The sequence below is a fragment of the Lycorma delicatula genome, chromosome 9 (assembly GCF_047948215.1).
Source record: "Lycorma delicatula isolate Av1 chromosome 9, ASM4794821v1, whole genome shotgun sequence".
Lineage (NCBI taxonomy): Eukaryota > Metazoa > Arthropoda > Insecta > Hemiptera > Fulgoridae > Lycorma > Lycorma delicatula.
Window position 1 is genome coordinate 83,884,696 of NC_134463.1, and position 22,099 is coordinate 83,906,794.

General features: G+C 31.5%; 1 protein-coding gene across 1 annotated transcript in view; it reads left to right on the forward strand.

Annotated features, from left to right (window-relative positions):
* LOC142329826 (4-hydroxy-2-oxoglutarate aldolase, mitochondrial-like) overlaps positions 1-4,961 on the forward strand; it is a 47,035-nt gene extending 42,074 nt beyond the window's left edge. The window contains exon 7 of the mRNA XM_075374680.1: positions 1,595-4,961. Coding sequence (XP_075230795.1) covers positions 1,595-1,744 — 150 coding nt within the window. The 3' untranslated portion in view covers positions 1,745-4,961. The remainder of the gene's footprint in view (positions 1-1,594) is intronic.
* The last annotated feature ends 17,138 nt before the right edge of the window (positions 4,962-22,099 follow it).

Sequence of the window (22,099 nt, forward strand, 5' to 3'; positions counted from 1 at the left end):
ACCGGCGACGAACTACAGGGTGGCGCACAAAGTGATCCAGCATTTAATTTTGTTAAAAATATTCATTAGAATTGCAATACTGAAAGGTAATATACAACTTGTTTACTATGTACGTGGAAATTATGTTCTGCTTATAAAATGTTCAATATACCATTATGTCTAGCAACTTCTTCAACACTAGCCCCATGTTAATAACTCGACGACGCGTATCGTCGGTTATCTCGTTGCACGCCTCAATGATCAGTACTTGCAGTTCCATCATCGTACGAAGATATTTAGGAAAAATCTTTTCCTTTAGAAATCCCCAAAGAAAATAATTACACTGATTCAAATCAGGACTATTCAGGGGCCAGTTCTTTCCGCGCGCAAAACGATTAGGAAATCAATTTAAAATGACATTTGGGTTAAAAGTTTCATGCAGAAAGTCTAAAACAACATTGATTGTGTGGGGTCTGGCTCCATCTTGTATGAACCGCTCGTTTTCTAATCGAAACCCTTTTGCAAGAAGCTGAGGAACAAAATTATTACGCTGCATGGTTTGATAACGTTTACTGATTACCGTCTGTTCAAAAAAGAATGGCCTGATTACTTGAAATAACGTCCCATACCGTAATTCTTGGGGCGTGATGCACCTTTTCATAAAGCACGTGTGGATTTTCGGAAGTCCCAAAAACGCACACTTTGTTTATTAAAAACTCCGTCTAGATGAAGATGTTCCTCATCTGAAAATCAAATATTACTCAACAGTACCTCTTGGTTCACAGCCCATTCAGCGAATGCCATTCTTTGATGTTTGTTGTTAACCGTTAATTTTGGCAACACTGTTATTTTGAACAGATACAAATGCAAATCGGTTTTTAATTTTCGCTGCACAAATCACTTATAAATCCCAAGTTGTCGTGTTCCTTTTCTTGTTTATTTGCCCGGGGTCCTCAGCAACGCTGCTCTGACAGCTTCGACATTCTGTGGAGAACGAACATCGGCAGGCTGTGCGCACCTAGCCTCAAATACTGAACCGTCACTATTAAATTTGTCGTAAAGTCTACGTATTGTTTTAAATGAGTGCGACCATCGAGTTTGAAAATGTGCACGACACTGTCTTTTTGTAAGCACCACACTTCGTTTCATTAAAAAACAACAGTCATTACGCGCTGATCAACAGTCAGTCTTCCTTTGTCAGCCATCTTGGAACGATATACAGACAGCGCACTCGGAAAGAGAAGAAACTTAATATTCATGAACTGTTGTCACTTGTGCTAACATAAAACACATTAATAATTATTAACCTAAAAAATTATTACCAAAACAAATGTTAGGTCGTTCATACGTCACCTGTATAGTTTGAGTTGCATTAAAAAAAAAAAATGTACAATGAAATAAATATCGGTAAGTGAATAAGAGATGCGTAGTAAAGGATTTATGTGAAATCCTTTACACATAAACTTTTCCATTCCTTTCTAAAGTACTTTACGAATTTCTAAAGCATATAAGATGACTTTCTTCTGAATTTCATTGAATTTAAAAAAAAATATTATTATTATTTATAATTTTAATTTTATTACTAGTTTAAATCTTATTTATTTTTATTTTACAGATTTGTGGCGGCATGGGTATAACTGGTTTAAAATATGCGATGCAGTTGAAAGGTTTTGAAGTTGGTCATTGTAGACTGCCTCTTGTAGATATTAAGGACGAGGAAAAAGCAGAAATTAAAAATGTCCTTAAAAAATACAATTTTTTGTAGATATGTTAACTAATTACTTTACACTATAATTACTATTATCACTGTATATAGTAGTATAACTACTATAGTATGTATACTAGTATCTATAGTGTGTATAGTAGTATCACTGTAGTAATTACGTATAATCACTTATAGTGATTACACTATAATTACTTTAATTACATTATAATTACTCGTACATGTTGAATTTAACATGTACATCAAATTCACATTATTGATTTCTTTTATTTATGAATTTCCTTTCTATTTATTGATCAATTGGTTTTCTGGTGATAGAATAAGTAGATTACTTAACAGTTAAAAAACAACAACCACATTCGCTAAGTTTTAATTAACTATTATTGAATTTTTAGTAATTATATTTACTTAATATTATTAATGTTTTTTTTTTACTGTTATTGTTATTTTAACCGGTGTTCGTTAACTTTTATTTTCGAGCTGTCCAATATCAACATGAGATCCACATCTTCAGTCTGTTTACCTTTCAATTATAGAATCCTTCATTGCTCTTAAATTTCCTACCTTTCTCTTGAATTACATAGAATAGATTTAATTAGTGCAATCAAATTGCAGTTTTGTAAGTTAGAAATAGATAAATGAAATGGTTGTTTCTTATAATTTACATAATTGTGAGCTCCTGAAAAGTTAATAATTGACTATTTCAAAATTTAAAAATTCAAAAATATATTTTACCTTGATATTGAAACTGCTTGATTAGTGGGGCTTATTTCGTAAAAGTATACATTACAAACTATTATTTTACAATTATACATCACCGTTGATAACAATTTACAGGGTAAATCGGTTTCTTAAATAATCAATCGATTGTAGAAAAAAAGTACAATTTTATAGGTTGAGAGCACTAAAATATATGTTGCACAAATGAACGTGGCCAAAACATGAAAACTTCTGTAAATAAAATAATTATTATTAAAATAAAACTCCGACTACTAATTGTTTAAATCTACCTAGAATAATAATGAAAATCATATTAAAAAATATTTAAGTTTTTATTCATTTTCTTACAGGCATTTTTTCTGAATACATTAAGCTACGCGATATTAAATTTAATATTAATTCTACGGTTTATGCTATATTCGGATGTCGTTAGTCTTAGCAAAGTGCAGGCCATTAAATTCAACTTATATAGTCTACACAGGCACCCGCCTATAACATAAAAAGAAGAAGTAACATTAAATTTCACATCGCAGTTTAACTTATTCGGTAGGTTTCTATATCACGCAGCTCCTTTCTGACACGGTGAGTTTGAAGCCTGCCTGCATCGATTTGTCAGGAGAGCGTCTCCTCTATGCAGGTACTGTAATTTTGAAGATACTGTTAAGCACATCATCTACCAATACCAGAGGTGGGACGTGGTGAGACAAGATGTCGGGTTACGCTGGCGTTCTCCGGAAGAGGCAGTTCCATACATGTTGGCAGGAAGAGCAGAATGGGACAAGGTAGTACACCTAGCAACAAGTATCCTGAAAACTAAAGCGAGAGAAGCTAGATAATAGGGATAGAACCCGATTTAGAACCCAGATCAGTAAGAGGATTGAAGATCACCCAACAAGGAATCAGAGTTGCGTATAAAAGAACTGAGACTCAGGCGAAGTAAGTGACCTGAAGGCGAAGGGGCGAAGGGCAGCCCCCTGTGGAGCTGTCGTGCGTCTGCACATGTGCGGATGGGCGACGGTGATGAAGCACGGGGACTCTGGACCTCCGGACCCTAAAGGCACCTCCTGGGGCCGCGCAGTGCTTAATTGCAGGACCGACCCCGGAGGAGGAGAAACGGTGAGATAGGCGTTTTAGTCGGTATGGTGCGGATACATATAGGCCCTTAATAACATCTAGCCGAACCCGTGCGAGTCCAACACTTCCCCATTTATGGGAGGAGGTGGGTGCGTAAATGGCGTTTCTCAGACTCAATTATAACAAAAAAAATAAAATAAAAAATAGACTAACTTACTCTATACTGTAAAATGCCTGTAAGAAAAGTAGGAAAAACCTATTTATTTTTTTGTTCTTTTTTCATAAATATTCTAGGTAGATGTGTACAATTAGTAGACTGTTTTTTTGTTTATTAATAGTTACTTTATTCCGTACCTTTTTGTTGTTCCATAATTTTAGCATTCAATTTACTAGTCATCTAGAAACGATGCTGGTATAAGTTTTAGAAACGTTCTGCTATTTAAATAGAAATTTGAACGTTAGTGAATGATAATGTATATGCGTGTAACGCATGTATGTGCTAACCGCTATACATCCTGCTTCCCTTTGCTGAGCTTTTTTTTTCTTTTGTATCTCGAGAACGAAAAATTTTTTGGAAAAATCACAAGAGACCAAAAGTGTTCCTTTTTTATCTTTCAATGGATTACCAACATTCAAATTTAACAGTAGCATAATTTTTAATTTTTTTTTCCTTAGTGTAGCGCCTCCCTCCTTCTACATAAGACAGGTTAAGATAGCCTATGTTACTTTCAGAATGAAGATCTGTTATTATCTCCTATAATCAAAAGCTGATTGGATGTGTGAAGCTGCAGAAGGGGAACTAACATACAAACAAAGATACATTACAGTTGAATGCAATACCACTCCTCATATGGACGTAGTCGTGTGAAAAAGCACACCGGGGTGATTCATATGAAGAAATACTGTTCCACTGGCAGTAGAAAATTTTTTTTTTAATAGTATCTCTCCTTATATGAGAAAACAAAAAAAAATTACACTTTAAAAGTCATTAATTATTTTAGAAGAACAAGCTTATTGTAAAATAAAAAATTAAATTTAAACCAGGATTGTTGGAAAATGGAAATTATTTTATAACATGATTCACATTGCATATTGAAAAAATCTTTCCATCAAAAAGAAAATGAAATTGGGAAAAAAATAAAATAAGTGTGACATTATATTTCAGTTCAATTAGATTTGTAATAAAGAACTCTTTCAAAAAATACCTGGCATTTTGTTAGACAATGATTTTTTTTTTATTTGATGAACCGCGGGACTCGAATGTCATTTTATTAATTTTTGTAATGTACCTTTTCGAATCGCGCCGCTAGATAGCAGTACTAGGTAGCGTACAAAAACTTGATAATGTATTTGAAATAATAAAATTTAAAAGAAAATATACTACAGTTTGTTTTAATAGTAAATCCTGTTATATAAATAAAAGTACTGAAGATGAAACAATTTTTTAATTTCCATCACTTCTAAATGCATTAGTTTACAAGAGATTATTCTAATTTTATTAAAAAGTAAATAAAATAGAAATAAATTCGATTGGTAAAATCGAATTTATCGATAAAATCGAGGGTTATACTTACAAAGTAATAATTCCAATATTACATCACGGATTTTCGATTCATAAAGGTTATACTAATTTTATTTAAAAAAGGAAAAATATGGTATGAAGTGAATGAATGATATGACTGTCAACAAAAAAATTGACCGTGAAATTCAATTTGTTTCTTCTAAGACAATAAATTTTAATAACAAATCCGTAAGATACCGTAAGATTACTGTAATGTAAATAAATTTCTGTAATATAAATAAAACTGTTTTTAACAAAACGATACTGATATCAGAAAAGGAAAGACACTACATTTCTATTATCGAAATCCGTTATTAATTTAGAATTTTTTTTAATAAAATATATGTAATAGATAATATATATGCAATAATAAATAATAGTGTTTAAGCGTTCCATATAATAAGAAAAAAAAAGAAAAAATTGTTATAAAACTCTAATCTTACGATTTCAGCGATTAATTTGCTGAAAATTAAATATACGGCAAGATATTATTACAAACAATATTACAGTGAAATGTCATTTATCGTCATGGAAAGGAATGACAGTTTTTGCCGTTGTAATGAGATTTTTATCATGAATAAAGTTAAATAAGAACTTTAAAACTGAATGAATTTTTTACCTGTTGCGTAAACTGGAACAATATTTTAGAATTTTATTATAATGTAACTATTAATAAAAATTTTCATTACGCAAATTAATTGTGAACGTAAAGAAATTAAGACGCTAAGAATCTTCTGAAAATATTTCTTTCACTAATAGAGTTTTAAACAAAATATTATGGTATACAATACAGCGTTACTTAAAATCATACTAAAAAAATCGCGGACACCACGTGATTTCCTTTTACGCCTAATTAGTATATACATACGCTTTAATTACATATACACATTTTTTTTAAATGAAAAGTACATAAAATTTTATTTCATTAATAACTTATATATTTTTTTTTATTGTTATTATTGAATTATTATTGTAATTTTTTTTTACAATCGGAGGTTAATATTATTAAAAAATCAATATATTTAAATTAAAATAAAAAATAAAAAAAAAACAAAAAGGAAATGAAGTCGGATTTGAACCGATGTTCTTCCCCTTGTAACATCCAAATATTTTCAATAATTAAACTTTTATATTTGGCTATAACTTTGGAACTAATGAAAATAAATACCACTTATAATATATCGTTGAAAAGCTCTCAACGGCTTATTACTGCGGTTAAGAAAAAGTCCAAAATCCTTTCGTTATCCTAAGATTTTTTAACGAAGGTTCTAAAAATTTCTGTGAAAATATCAACCTTTTACGATTTATAGAAGAAACAAAATGGCGGCTTTCAAATAAAAACATCAATTTCAGATAAACCAAATTTTTTATTTATTAAAATTAAAATATAGGTGGTAAAAATGATTAAAAATAGATTTTGTATTGTTGAGCAGCTGTTCAAATCGGATAAATTAATTTAATAATTAGTATACGAGTATAACAATGACTAATTATTTAACTGATTTAATAATCTTGTTCTAATTAATATACATAATTTTTAAATAATTTTACCAGCTATTTTGTAATGAATAAAAAAAGTGGTTTATCTGAAATTTGAAACCCGCCATTTTGTTTCTATCAGGATAGAAGGTTGACAGTTTCACAGCACATTTTTAGAACGTTCGTTAAAAGGTTTGTAAAGATTCAATAGAATTTTTGGAGGAATGGGCGAGTGATAATAAATCAAATGCTTATACATCTACGTGGGACACACGGTAATCTGCTTTTTTTTATTTGTCTTCAGTCATTTGACTGGTTTGATGCAGTTCTCCAAGATATCCTATCTAGTGCTAGTCGTTTCATTTCGGTATACCCTCTACATCATACATCCCTAACAATTTGTTTTACATATTCTAAACGTGGCCTGCCTACACAATTTTTTCCTTCTAACTGTCCTTCCAATAAAGCGACTATTCCAGGATGCCTTAATATGTGGCCTATAAGTCTGTCTCTTCTTTTAACTATATTTTTCCAAATGCTTCTTTCTTCATCTATCTGCCGAAATACCTCTTCATTTGTCATTTTATCCACCCATCTGATTTTTAACATTCTCCTACAGCACGACATTTCAAAAGCTTCTAATCTTTTCTTCTCAGATACTCCGATTGTCCAAGTTTCACTTCTATATAAATCGACGCTCCAAACCTATACTTTCAACAATCTTTTCCTGACATTTAAATTAATTTTTGATGTACACAAATTACATTTCTGACTGAAGGGTCGTTTCGTCAGTGTTATTCGGCATTTTATATCGCTCCTGCTTCGTCCATCTTTAGTAATTCTACTTCCCAAATAACAAAATTCTTCTACCTCCATAATCTTTTCTCCTCCTATTTTCACATTCAGTGGTCCATCTATGTTATTTCTACTACATTTCATTACTTTTGTTTTGTACTTGTTTATTTTCATGCGATAGTTCTTGCGTAGGACTTCATCTATGCCATTCAATGTGTCTTCTAAATCTTTTTTACTGTCAGCTAAAATTACTACATCATCAGCAAATCGTAGCATCTTTATCTTTTCGCCTTGTACTGTTACTCCGAATCTAAATTGTTCTTAAACATCATTAACTGCTAGTTCCATGTAAAGATTAAAAAGTAACGGGGATAGGGAACATCCTTGTTGGAATCCCTTTCTTAATACGGCTTCTTTCTTATGTTCTTCAATTATTACTGTTGCTGTTTGAATATTAGCAATTGTTCTTCTGTCTCTGTATTTGAACCCTAATTTTTTTTAGATGCTGAACATTTTATTCCAGTCTACGTTATCGAATGCCTTTCTAGGTCTATACACGCCAAGTATGTTGGTTTGTTTTTCTTTAATCTTCCTTCTACTATTAATCTGAGGCCTAAAATTGCTTCCCTTGTCCCTATACTTTTCCTGAAACCAAATTTGTCTTCTCCTAACACTTCTTCCATTCTCCTCTCAATTCTTCTGTATAGAATTCTAGTTAAAATTTTTGATGCATGACTAGTTAAACTAATTGTTATATTCTTCACATTTATCTGCCTCTGCTTTCTTTGGTATCATGATTATAACACTTTTTTTGAAGTCTGACGGAACTTCCCCTTTTTCATAAATATTACACACCAGTTTGTACATCAATCGCTTCCTCACCTGCACTGCGCAGTAATTCTACAGGTATTCCGTCTATTCCAGGAGCCTTTCTGCCATTCAAATCTTTTAACCGCTCTCTTAAACATCTGCCAGAAATAACAAAAAAACAGGGTCAGAGCACATAGCAGAATATACTTGAATTTTAATACAAAGTAACTCGAATAAAGATTTCCATTACGCAAATAGAATCTGAAGATAAAAAATTAGAGAGTTTCTTTATTTACTTATGATGAAATCGTTTTCATCATAAGTATTCTTTTTTCTGAGTTTAGAACAAGTCTAGCGTGTGGATATTATTTTTTACTTCCTTGTACGAAGTAAAGGCAGTATTGTAATCGCGAAAAATTTTAGGTTTCAGTTTCAACGGAAATATCCATTTTGGCCATCCCTGAATCCATTTTGACTTGTTTCGGCGTGACGTACATATGTATTTCGCATAAGTTAAAAACGATTAGCTGTAGAATGTAGAAATTTTGGATTTAGGACTGTTGTAACATCTAGTTGTGCACCTCCCGTTTTGATTGCAATCGACATGTCTAAAAAAGCTTTTGAGCCTTTTCTTAACTGCAATAATAAGCCCTCATTGAGAGCTTTTTAATGATATATCATAAGTAGTATTTATTTCTATTGGTTCCAGAGTTATAGCCAAATAAAACTTTAATTAATGAAATATTTGTATCTTACAAGAGGAAGGCACATCGGTTCGAATTTCATTTCTTTTTTTTAAAATTTAAATACATTGATTTATTAACAATTATTAAACTGTGATTGTAAAAAACGTTTTACAATAAATAATTCAGTAATAAAAAAAAAATTAAAGTTATTAGTGAAATAAAATTTTACTTCCTATAATTTAAAAAAAAAATGTGTATATGTAATTTAATAGGCGTAAAAGGAAGTCATGTCGTGTCCACATCAGATTTTTTATTATTATATTTCTCCAACCTTTTTACAATAATTATATATTGCATTGAAAAATTTGTTTTTTCCGACGGTTAGGTATCATTAAGCCATAACCACTTTTCTTTCAATAGTTGTCTTTTTTATATTCTATGATACATTGATTCGCCAGCTGTAGAATACTTAATTATATTGACCGGAGGGAAAAACGATTTTATTTTTTTTTTATTACAGAATTATATGTTACTTATCAGTAACAAAATTTCTCGATCAATCTTTGCAAAATATCATACCTTACGCAAATTTTTTCTTTTAAAAATTTCAGATGTCATAATTTCCTTATTTCTTACTTTAATACTTCATTGGTTGATTTTTAATACTTTTTAATCATCTCGAATTGTTTGACTTATTGATAACTAACAGAAAAGTTTTACCGTTCCTAATATATTTGGTAAGACTAAAATGGGAATCATTCTTTGTATATTTTTCCACTACCACATTTTTTGCCTTATAATTTAAAAATATTATGTGGAAGCAATTTAATAATATACTCCTTTTAATCGGCAACATGTCATCTTCAGAACCATCACTTGTACGAGTCCAAGAAATTATTAAAAAATTATTTGTAAAGTTTAAATTAACATATTTAGCTTCTTTTCATCACTTATTTTTCAAAATTAAAATCGTGATGTTGCTTGAAATTTTCCATTAACCATCAGAACCTTTAAAATTCAGAAATCCTTTTTTTCAAAGTGATAGAAGCTTTCGTTTTTATTTTTTTATCGTTCACTTTAATGTTTGAACTCTTTTGCTTAAACCATAGCAGAATTGTTAAATAAATTGCTCGATTTTGGTTAACAAAACTTTTAGAGTTAAAATTTTTAATTATTTTTGCCTTGTTTCTCCATAATTTGCCTTCAGAAGAACTAATTAAATTAATTTTTTTCAGAAAACAACTTGTATAACACCCCTTTTTAACGTATTTAACTGTACGTAACTCCTATTTAAAGTAATTAATTTTTTTTTCATTTAAAAAGAATATTTTTGGTATAGAAAATATTTGTAAAAAAAACTGACAACACAGTTTTTTATGTATTTACTTTCTTTTTTGTGTGTGTTTAACTTGTGGGTCCATCGTTAAGCATTGCTTCACAGGATGAGATGAATGATTTTTAACGTGTGTGAAAATGCCATGCTTGACCGGGATTCGAACCTGAGATCTCTGGATGAAAGGCCGAGACGCTACCACTCGCGCCACGGAGGCCGGCCTGACAACACAGTTGTAGGAATTTTTCGTCACGCGGTTAAACCTACACACATATACATACAACTTAATTTAAAATATCTATCATTTTATTTATATATAATATTTTTTCGTTAATTTAATACAATGATTCTAACTAAAGCGTTCGCGCATACCGTATTTAATTCGGCATGGGTGTGGCGGTACTAGTGGTGACGGTGGCACTAACTAAACTAATGTAATTTCATAACTTACATAGAACAATTTACAGTTGTACGGTTGGTGTAGCCGCGAGGCTTAACGCACCAGATCATCAGGGCAATCGAGTTCCAGGTCTAGTCAGACCGAGTTAATTTTTTACACTTTAAATGTTATTAATTTATGTAATTTTACCGCTCACCTGTGACGTCATAACATAGCAGACGACTACGACAACATTTTTTGGGGTGGGATGCGATTTTGCAAATTTTTTTGCAAATATTGTTATTTTTTATTCGTTAACAAATGTGCCTAAGAAAAATATGACCTTAATTAGGCGAAATCTCGAGGTACTGAGGGTGACCTCGGTCTACAACCTCACCACCTTTGATGTTTGCCTTTAATATAAAACAGTTTTTTTTAAACGTAAAAATGGGTGTTTTTGCCGTGAAAATTGCGTTTTTTGGAACCGTGTCAATTGCTAAGTTGAACATATAATAGCATCATTTCTTCATATATAGAATTAATCTGACAAAGTTTAGTCAAAATCGGTTCAGTAGTTCTGAAGAAGGTGATTTAGAGGCCAACATCAAACACACGTACATACGAACATTAACATCCGGAAAATTTCCCTACGATTTTTTGGTTTCCTTGGGTGTTAAAACATTAAGATCCGGTGAAACCGCATATGACCAAATTGGACTGATTATAATACTTTTCCTTCCTAGCATATTGTAAAGTAAAGAGAACGTTTGATTTAATAATGACGAGAATGATATCCACAAATACCAACTCTGAAATCATCAAAAATACAGAAGGCTAACAGACAGATGTAAAAATACTCTTATACGGAACTCTATTTAAACTCAAGAATGTAATATGTTAACTCATGAATTGAAATTTATCTTCCTTCATTTAGATACAAAGAAAGTTTGTTAACCATAGATGAAAAAAAAACACCAATTTCTGAAGGACAGGTAATATATGATCAAAAACATTTTTAACGGTCATAAAACTTAATTTTTTAAAAATTTTCTTGCGATTGATGTGTTAGAATCCATGAAATAGTAATACCGATTGTTAACTACCAAATTCTATCCAAATATTATTATATTTCTTTAAATATATAGACTTTACTAAAAAAAAAGTAAGTGCCATTACTAAAATACCCTTCTTAGTTAAACGTGTACCTTTTCTAAAACAACGGCCAATTAAACATTTATACAGTCTTTCATATTAAAGACGTACGTGGCCACCACGCAGGATAATTAGCATTTTAGCATTAGCATTGCAAGACCGGTAAAACCGGTCTTGCATAATGCAACGCTTATTTTGATCACTATAATTTAAACAGCAGTCATTATATGCAAATAAATAAAGACTGTATATATTATTATTGAAATAGTACATATTAATTTTCTTCTATCACGAACGAAATGTGTCGTTTTCTGCGTTGTTGTAAGTTAACTTTTTTTTTGCCTGCATACAACATAAATAAAAAACGTGTTCTTCAATTAGTAATTTTCAGAAAATTAAACATATGGCTTAACAAAACGTTTTATAATAGTAATAACAACCGTAGATAAAATTATAAAATAAATTGAATATAAACAATTTGAATTTATTTTGTAATGGATTCATTTTGACATAAAAAAGGACAGTTTCTTTCTCTGAAATAAAATACTTTTTGAAATGTTTTTTATTGAAATAACTTCACGAACGACATGTGCGGTTTCTGCGTTGTTGTAAGTTAACTTTTTTTTGCCTGCATACAACATAAATAAAAAACGTGTTCTTCAATAAGTTAACCTCAGAAAATTAAACATATGGTTTAACAATACGTTTTATAATAGTAATAACAACCGTAGATAAAATTATACAATAAAATGGATATAAACAATTTAAATTTATTTTATAATGGATTCATTTTGACATAAAAAAGGAGTTTCTTTCTCTGAAATAAAATACTTTTTAAAATGTTTCTTACTGAAATAACTTCCTTCTTTTTACTCTTTTTTTTTTCCCGCCCCGACCGGATATCCATTTAAGTATACGCAGTCGGGGAGAGTGTCCATATACTCAATGGAGGCGACCCCCACCCACCGGCAGCACGTCCGGCACGGCAGGTTAGCCTCCCCGGTCTCGGATCTTTTAGTTTCCATTTGCCATGCCTCTAATCCCCCACCTCATGGCCAAGGTCCGGCAACGCCGTCCCTCAGCCCCTCGGCAGGGAACCGGGCTTCGGTCTTTATCTTTTGCCATGCCTCAAACCGGCGGCACCGACCCCACAAAGCACCAAGGCACCCGCAGGGCCGACACCGCCGGCCGGGACTCGGTCTTAACTTTACCCCACAGTTCCCCAGGAGTTCCCTCCCTTCTCAGGAACCCGCACACCTCAGCATGCGGGCCCTCCACGGAGGGACTGTCCTCCCTTCCCTACTTTAACTACGACCCCCGTCTTCTGTCTTCGTCTTCTTTAATACGAAGAATTTCCCCCGCGAACTTCTTAAACCAGTCCCAATTTTCCTGACTATACACCATCCAATTAATTAAATTGTCAGGGGTCAGTCTATTAATTAAAATTTCCCTTCTATTATCAGCCAATCTGGGACATGCGAAGATGGTGTGTTCTACATTGTCGATCTCCTGACAATAAACGCATAGTGGGGTGGCCCTCTTCCCAATTCTGAATAAATATTGACCAAAACAACCATGGCCTGTCAATAGTTGTGTGCTGTAGAAGTTCACGTCACCCAGTCTCTTGCCAACCCATGTATTTATGTTGGGGATTAGCCTTCTCGTCCAATCCCCAACTCTTGAGTGCGCCCACGCACTCTGCCACTCTTGCTGTATTAGCTCTATGGTCTCACCTCTGGGAAGTCCCGTGGCTCTTAATGTCCTCTCTCTAATTTGCAAATCTATAGGGGGAACTAATGTTATACACAACGCATCATACGACACTGTTCTGTAGCCTTCAGCCACCCTAAGCAGAGCAAGTCTATGAACACTTTTTAGTTTAGTTTTATTTCTCTGTATATTTATTGCATTGCCCCATACCGGGGCCGCATACAATAAAGCCGATGTGGTGGCCGCCGGTATCAGCCTCCTGATTTCCATCTTAGTTGTGCCATGATTTTGAAAAAGCCCCCTCAAGGCCTTAATGGTGGGGGTAACCCTGTTGCAAATCATATCGACATGTTTACTAAATTTTAAGCTTTTGTCTAGCAGAACACCAAGGTATTTTGCTTCGTTGACTTCGATGACTCTTTTCTCCTCTGATGTTTATATTTATGTTTCTGATGGGTCTTCTACCAGCAAGAACCATGCAACAAGATTTCCTAAGGGAAATCTGCAACTGATTTCTTTCCAGCCACTCGTCAATTAGACATAGCGCTCGATTGGCTTTGTCCTCTACGATATCTACATTTCTATCTTCCACTAGAACCGCTATGTCGTCCGCATAGCCGACCACTGATACCCCTTCCGGGTAATTTAATCTAAAAATCCCGTCATAGAAGACGTTCCACAGGGTAGGTCCAAGCACGGATCCCTGAGGAACGCCTCCGAACACCTGATATATAGCTTTACCTTCAAGCGTTTTAACTTCGATAAACCTAAGATGGAGGTAATGTCTGATTGTTAGACATTATGGAGGTAATCTCTGACATGAGGTAATTAATCTGATTAATCAGAGAGTCACTTATGTGCATATTTTGTAGGGCCTCTATTATAGCTATCCACGGTACTGTGCCGAAAGCGTTTTTGATATCGAGCATAATCATGAGGGGAATTTTCCTGACTCTCCAGGATCCACTTCTAGTTGTCAAAGCCCAGTTTTTAACTCTTTCAATAGCACTTATAGTAGATCATCCTCTCCTAAACCCGTACTGTTCTGGGTGTTCTTTTTACTCTTAAGGAACACTATATAATCTTGATTTTAATGTTCAAAAGTATAATTTGTCTGGGTGGAAATGATATTGCTTTCTTTTTGTTTATTATGTTATGTAAAACACAATTCAATTAAAACCATTAGCAAAAATTTGAATGTATACCCTTAGAATACTCAAAGAATATACTGCATCTTACGTGATTGAGCAGGCAATTAAACATATTTCGTAATCGGATAAAGGTTTTTCCTGAGAATTTTTCATAAAGTTTGTTTTCAGTTGGTATGTTTCGTCAAAAATCACATAAAAATTAATCGAGTCTATAAGGTAAACCTGATGACTAGAATTCGGGTTATATGCATTTGCATATTAAGCTCATTCTCACCGGTTTTGCATATTTTCCTTAAAATCTAGTGATGATTCATATTTCCGCTATATTTACAATATTTTTCAGTGGGCTACCTGGTTAGTAAATGAAATATTACGTCGTAGCCGGCCAAACCTATTAGCCGCACGGCTCTTAGAGCGCACTTAGCAGCTGCGCGTCTATGGTTTGTCAGTCCAAGGACGCATTTAACGATTCTAGTATAAGGAAAATGTAGCTGTGATTAGCACTCATTTTTCCACATACCTGCTAGCATTAAAAAGCTTGAACCCAAGCTCTGGCGTTGACTGAATCTATTCAGTTAATAAATAAAATCCGCCAAATGAACTCCACATTGCTAGAGGTATTCCCGTGTAAACTTAAAGAGAAATTTTAAAACATTTTGAACAATAACCCAGGCTTTGAACCTTTATGTAAAATTGATAGTTTTATTAATGGGACGGGTGAACTTTTGCCAAAAACAATAATTGCACCCGAATTCAAATACTGCCCAGTTACTTCAGTGGATATGGAACGATTCTTTTCCACCTATAAAAATATTTTGAGCTATCGAAGACACAATCTTACTACCGAAAATTTGGAACAGTACCTGATTGTTTACAAAAGTAACAAAATGTTAAAAAATTGTTAATTATCGATCTGTTATTCACCTGCTTACTTATTGTATGCTGATTTTGAAATAAAAAACTAAAAATTACAATTTTTTTATTATTTAAAATTGCATATTTTGACACTTTCGTGTATATTTTAAGCATTCTTCATGCATATTTCAAGCGTTTTATGTTGCATATAATCCGGTTTCTACTGATGAAAAAGCTGTAGCGAAACTAGTTATTAACAAATTATATGTTATTTAGGTTTTAACTGTCGGGTTAGTCTAATGGTTAATTCGTTATTGCAAAATCACCTGATTTTCGAAGTCGATAGTTCTAAGGTTCGAGTTCTTGTAAAAGCAGTTTCTTTTGTATAGATTTGAATGCTATCAAATCCCGGTATTCTTTGGTGGTTGGGTTTCAATTAACCAAATTGGGAAGGCGATGACAAACCAGTCGTAAAACCTGCCAGGAAAATCTCAATGGCAAAAAACATCAACGCCTATGTAATCGTCAAGTGTCAAACAGGACGGAATGGCCAAATTTATTTTTCTGAAATTTTATATTTACAAAAGTTAAAATTTTGAAAATTTGTTTCACATTATCACTTTCAAAAATCTGTACGATAACGCACAAGAAGTTTGCCGTGAAATCTTTTTCAAATCGGTCAGAAATAATTTTCTATTTACTTACAGAAAATTTAACTTTTACAAATTTTTGTTGAAGATTTTTCCGTATCATATTGTAAGTTTCAATTGTTTTGTTTACTGATTGTTCTTATATCAATCTTGAAATTTTTAATATAAATAACCTTCCGCAGGAAATGTTTCTGTAAAAAATTGGACCAATCATTCTTCATTGCGAGATCGCGTACTGAACACCAACATTTAAAGAATACCTCTGACTGCCTTTCATGGTAAATGTGAGGATTGTCAAATCTCCATATCCTGTTGTATTTTTTAACGTATCCAGAAAGATGAAGCCACGTTTAATTTGAGCAAAAAAATACCTCGTCCAATATACGCAAACAATTTTGATTGACACATTCGATTCTTCTACCAGTACTGAAATTGTGTGTTAATTGATATTCTTCAACTTCTACTCGGAATTCAAGATATTAAATATGCTACAGAACTTTCTATCATTTTTTTTTCTGTATTAGTTAAATGGATTAAAGAATATTTTACTATTTCCCAGAATTAAAAAAAATATATATATTTTAATACTCGTATTTATCTTGGTATTGTAGCAAGACCGGTATAGCGGGCCTGAGTAACGGACTCCTACCAATTATTATGAAAGTAATAATTGGGAGAATGCAGAAAGAAACAAAAAGGAGAATCCTTTTTGTAAAGTATAGGTCCATTTAACAATCGCCCTTTCTTATACTGCCGCTAACACACAATGAACACGTGTTGTTCGGTGAGAAGGTTTGGAATTCATGGGAACAAAGCCTCGGTCGACTGTTCCCACGCTTCGACTTGGCTCCGATCCGACAGGTAAAGAAGCTAGAAGTACAAATAGCTCTGGAAGACCAGCTAAAAATGAGTTCGTCAGGTTCTATTAGAAACAGTCAGCGAGACGTTACGGTGTCGGTCCTGCAAGGGCAATTCTACAAAGAGTTCAGAGAGGAGAGGCTGCGGGTTTTGTGAAACCAGTCTTGCGAGACGTACGACGACGGTCCAGCGTGGAGTCACAGGTGTGTCTGCGAGACGTCAGTACAGCAAGAAAAGTATCCAGTTCGATACGATTAAGGTGACGCCACGAGTAATTCCAGTAAACAAGAAATACTATGGTACAGTTACACTACAAATGTATAAGAGAAAGAAATAATACAATTGACTTCATTCATAAACTGTACAGGTAGATAACAAAGGTATTTGTAAGTGAAAACTATACGATTGTTTGGTAATTCAAGAGTAGTGGTTAAAAAGGGTTAAGACTAGCGGTTTCTTATGTTAATGGGTGTAGTTTTGTAATTGTCTACCTGTAATAAATTGATTACGTTGATTACGGTTTTTATGTCATACTTTCTGTTTTGATTATGTATTACGTCATGTACTTTATGCATTTTTATTTTTGATATGTTGTTATTGACATGTAATATTAATATCGTTTATTACTATTATCAGTACTATTATCGTGATTATTATTGTGGTTGTATTACTATATTAATATTTGTGTTTATTAATTGTTTGATTATTATTATTAATTTGTGTTGTAATAACGGACATTTTAAACCAATATGTAATTATATAAACATTCTAAATTGTCAACCTCTCAATATCCTGATCGAGTCCCGAAAGACCACGTGACAATACATATATAAAAATATTACTCTATATATATTACACTTTTAAATGTTCATTTTATAACAATATAAATAATTCTAATCACCCTTTCATCCGGAAGGTTCCAGATTTGAAACTCGATCAGACATATCATTTTTATACGCTAAAATACATCCATTTTGTATTCTCAGGCATAAGCTTCAAGCTTATGTGGTGAATTTAATCGTAAATGAAAACTTTTTTTTAAATTGAACCGATTCCTAAAAAAAAAATTAAATTGAACTGAAAAGAGGAAAATAATTTTTTTCAATACTCCCTCAATACAATTTTTGAAATCGGCACCAAATTCAAACAAATTTCGTAATCCGCAATTCGTGTACTTATAACTCATTCAAAATCTGATATCGATTTAATAAAATAAATTCAAAAATTTTATTGAGAGCTTTGTGAAATAATTCATTAAATAAAAAAAACAACATTAACTAAATTTTAAAATTAAATATTGTGATAATTAAAGTAAATGATAACAGTTGACCTAGCCATTTAATTTGTAGTAGTGTTGCAAATTACACTGGTCTACAAATAAGAAAAACATTTTCGAAACAGAAACACCACTTTGTTTTGCGCGTCAAATCTAAAAATCAAGCCAGTTTTTTCCACTATTCATCACTTTTTTGTTATACACCCTTCTAAATTATTAAATAATATTAAATTTTGAAAGTGACCAATATTATAAATATAATAAAATTTGTAAGTAATTATATTTAATTTCAATTCTCTTATTTTATTAAAGTTTTTAAATTAAAAAAACCCTTGTAAAATAGCTATAACAGATAAAATGTATCTAAAACTGGTGGTGGTGAACTAATATAAATTACTTTTTTCTTCTTAGTCCATTACGGTCATCCTCTCTTTGTAGAAACCAGCAATAGCCGCTCATCATCGATTCGTTCCATCTGCCTTGGTAACGTTGCTCCGTTTGTAATATATCTTGTTGAAAACTTTTACCCTGATCATCACTCACAGCACCCAAATTTAGTGGGAAAAATTTAAGATGGGATTACAAAAAAAATTCATTTTTAATGACATTCGGGAGCCTAAAGTTTTATAGTTCAACAAAGGATTTTGTACTTAAAGATCATCTCTATTATCTGCTTTGTTATTTCCAAATAAAAAATAAAATAAAAAAGCATGAACTACATACTTAAATGACTTCCATGCCGCTAGCTGTACGTTATTAAACATTTTGTCAAAATTTCCATCATCGAGTAATTTTCCAGTTTCAGACCCAGCGAATAAATTCCTTCTTTTAATTTGACATCGCTTAACTTAGTAAAAATTTGTATTAAATATTTAAATAAATCCTTCTTCTTCTTTATTCAGTGCTTTGAAAAAATTCTTTATCAACCCTAATTTTATATGTAAAGGTGGGAAAAAAACATGCTGAGGGTTGACTAAAAAAACATATATAATATTGTTTTGTCCAGCATTAACTGTCTCTTTTTGGCCACTCTTTAATCACATAATGTTCACTTGTTGCACGCTGTCCCACAAACATAAGAAACAGTTTTTTTTGTTTTTTGTTATAAAGCCACCTTGTAGACCGAGAGACCAGTAACTTTGAGGTCACCACAGATACTCCATAAGTGAGCGTCGTAATTGACTGGTTTCAAAATTAATAACATACTTTCATTTCAAAGAATGCGGTACAGATAGAGAAGGATTCTTGTCTGAATTAAACTGCTGCTGAAACATTTAAAAATTTACATTTTTTATGTTAAGAACAGACTCTACAACGTGCAATACATTTAAATCAGAAGGTAAAGAAGAATTTTAAATTTAAAATAATGGCATTTGAGTTCAGTTTTCTAAAAATGTAATAACAGAACAAGTTTTATCTTTTAGCTTTTAAGGATGTAACATACATATAACTTTACCTTTGTAAAATAAGGATATTTAAAAAAGTTGAACGTTTTAAAAAGTCGAATGGAACTATTAAAAGATAATAATTAAAGAATAAAGTTAGATCAGAGACTATATTTAAATTTTATCCAATTCTTACCTATTTATATGGTAATAAGACGTGGACGTTGATAAGTCTCCATATACAAAAAATATAGAATGTTGCGATGAGGCTGCTGTGGGGAGTGACTGATTATACTAAATCGCTTAGAAAACGTAATGTAGACATCAGAAGTGATATGAATCTTCAACCTGTGATTAATAGAATTAAAAAATATAAGGAAAAATAATAAAGCTATATACAGCCAATGGATCCGTAAAGAATTCCGCGTTTAATTAATGAATACTTGCTAATAGGTAGAAGATGGTAGGACGGACGAGGAAGAGATGGAAGGACTAATTTTTATGAAAGGATGGCTTGGTAGGCTTGTAAAGATGAAGGAAACATTTTGTTCTCAGTCTTTTCTTAATTATTATTATTATTATTTATTTTCAGTAGATATCAGAATTTTTATGAAAGTATTTGACCTTGTCGTTTAAGTTAGTAAAAATTAGCAGACACCATTCAACAGTTAATGTAAATTATTATTAACGTTTTAGTAAATTAAAGTATGCTTTTTTAACAGTTAGATGTAATTTTTTCTCCTTTTTTATTCCTTGTACGAAGTAAATACACATATATATATATATATATATTGATAAGTCTCCATATACAAAAAATATAGAATGTTGCGATGAGGCTCCTGTGGGGAGTGACTGATTATACTAAATCGCTTTATATTATACTAAATATTTATATTATACTAAATCGCTTAAACTTTTAATTGACGGTGGTTTTGGGGTCTGGGAATGTGAATCGCAAAGATATGTCGAAATTTTCCGGAAGTCAAGTCATGATACCGATTACAAAAGGTAGCTTTCTTATGAAATCTACCTAAAAAACCTATTTTTGACACCCAATTTTTATTCGATATTTCAGGTCAAAAAACATAAGAAATCATCAAGTTTATTCCATATATAAAACCATAAAAATTTCATTATCGTCTCATTTGCCCTGGGAAACTGAAATCAGGGCGAACTTTTTCATTAACCTTAACTCGATAACAAAGCGTTTTCGTATATATGTTTGTATAAAAAATTGTTTCCTTATTTCAAGCTCTATCAGTTCCCAAATTATCTAATACTGAGTCACTCAGATATATTCAGTGAAAAAAATATGCCGATTGTATAAGTTTTCAGATTTACTTTGTCTTATTTTTAAGGTGAAATAACAATAATGCAGTTAACTTTTACTAAATTACTCTTAACATGCATAGCACTTTAATTAAATTAATAATCGAACTACGATTTCGTAATTTCCGGATGAAATTAATATTACAGCTACATTATGTTATATACGTAATAAATGCGAATGTTACGTAATAAAAAATACAAAAATATAATTGATTACATATAAAAAATTATTTTTAAAAAAGATTTTATTTAACTAATATTAATATTAACATTAACAAAAAAAGGAAACAAATTAAAAAAACTAAAAAGTAAAAAATTAGAATTAAATCAAATTGAGAATTTTAAACAAAAAAACATAATATATTAACAAATATAAAAATGCACTGAAAAGTAAAAAATAAATTAAATGAATATCTAATAAATAAATGTAATAATTATTAAATTTTTAAATTAAAATTAATGAAAATATTTAGTTAAGTAAAAGCGTGGCGCACTTTTTATAATTTATTTAAAACAACACAACATTTATTTTTACAACAATTAATCTTCATTTTCATTTTTAAATAACGATGCGAGGAGGCGGAAAGGTCTGCTGGACCTCTCCAGTTGAGACTGACTAGCTACAAGTAACAATCTAGGAAAATGCACCCACTCGCTTTCTTTGTACGTGTTCTCACACAGTTGAAGTTCATCTTCGAATTCTGCTTGTAATCTAAGCCAAATTGAATGCACTCTTTCCGCTGAAAGGTTCATTTTAATTAATTATGAATTTTTATTTAATTAATTCATAATTACGATTACAATTATAATAATTAATAATTTTTCAGATTACCGTCAAAATGTAATAGAATAAAATAAAATATCATAAAATATCAAAGAATTAAAACTTGAGTTATTTTATTACAGATAAATAAAGTATATACATATACTAAACAACCTCATTAAACAAAAAATATATTTTAAAATACAGCAAATGTTTATAAATACTTATTCGAAAACATTGTTATAAATCTGCGCCACGCTTTTATTTAACGAAATATTTTCATTACTTTTAATTTAAAAATTTAATAATTATTACATTAATTTATTTTTTATTTATTAGATATTTATATAATTTATTTTTTACTTTTCAGTGCATTTTTATATTTGCTAATATATTATATTTTTTTGTTTAAAATTCTCAGTTAATTTTTA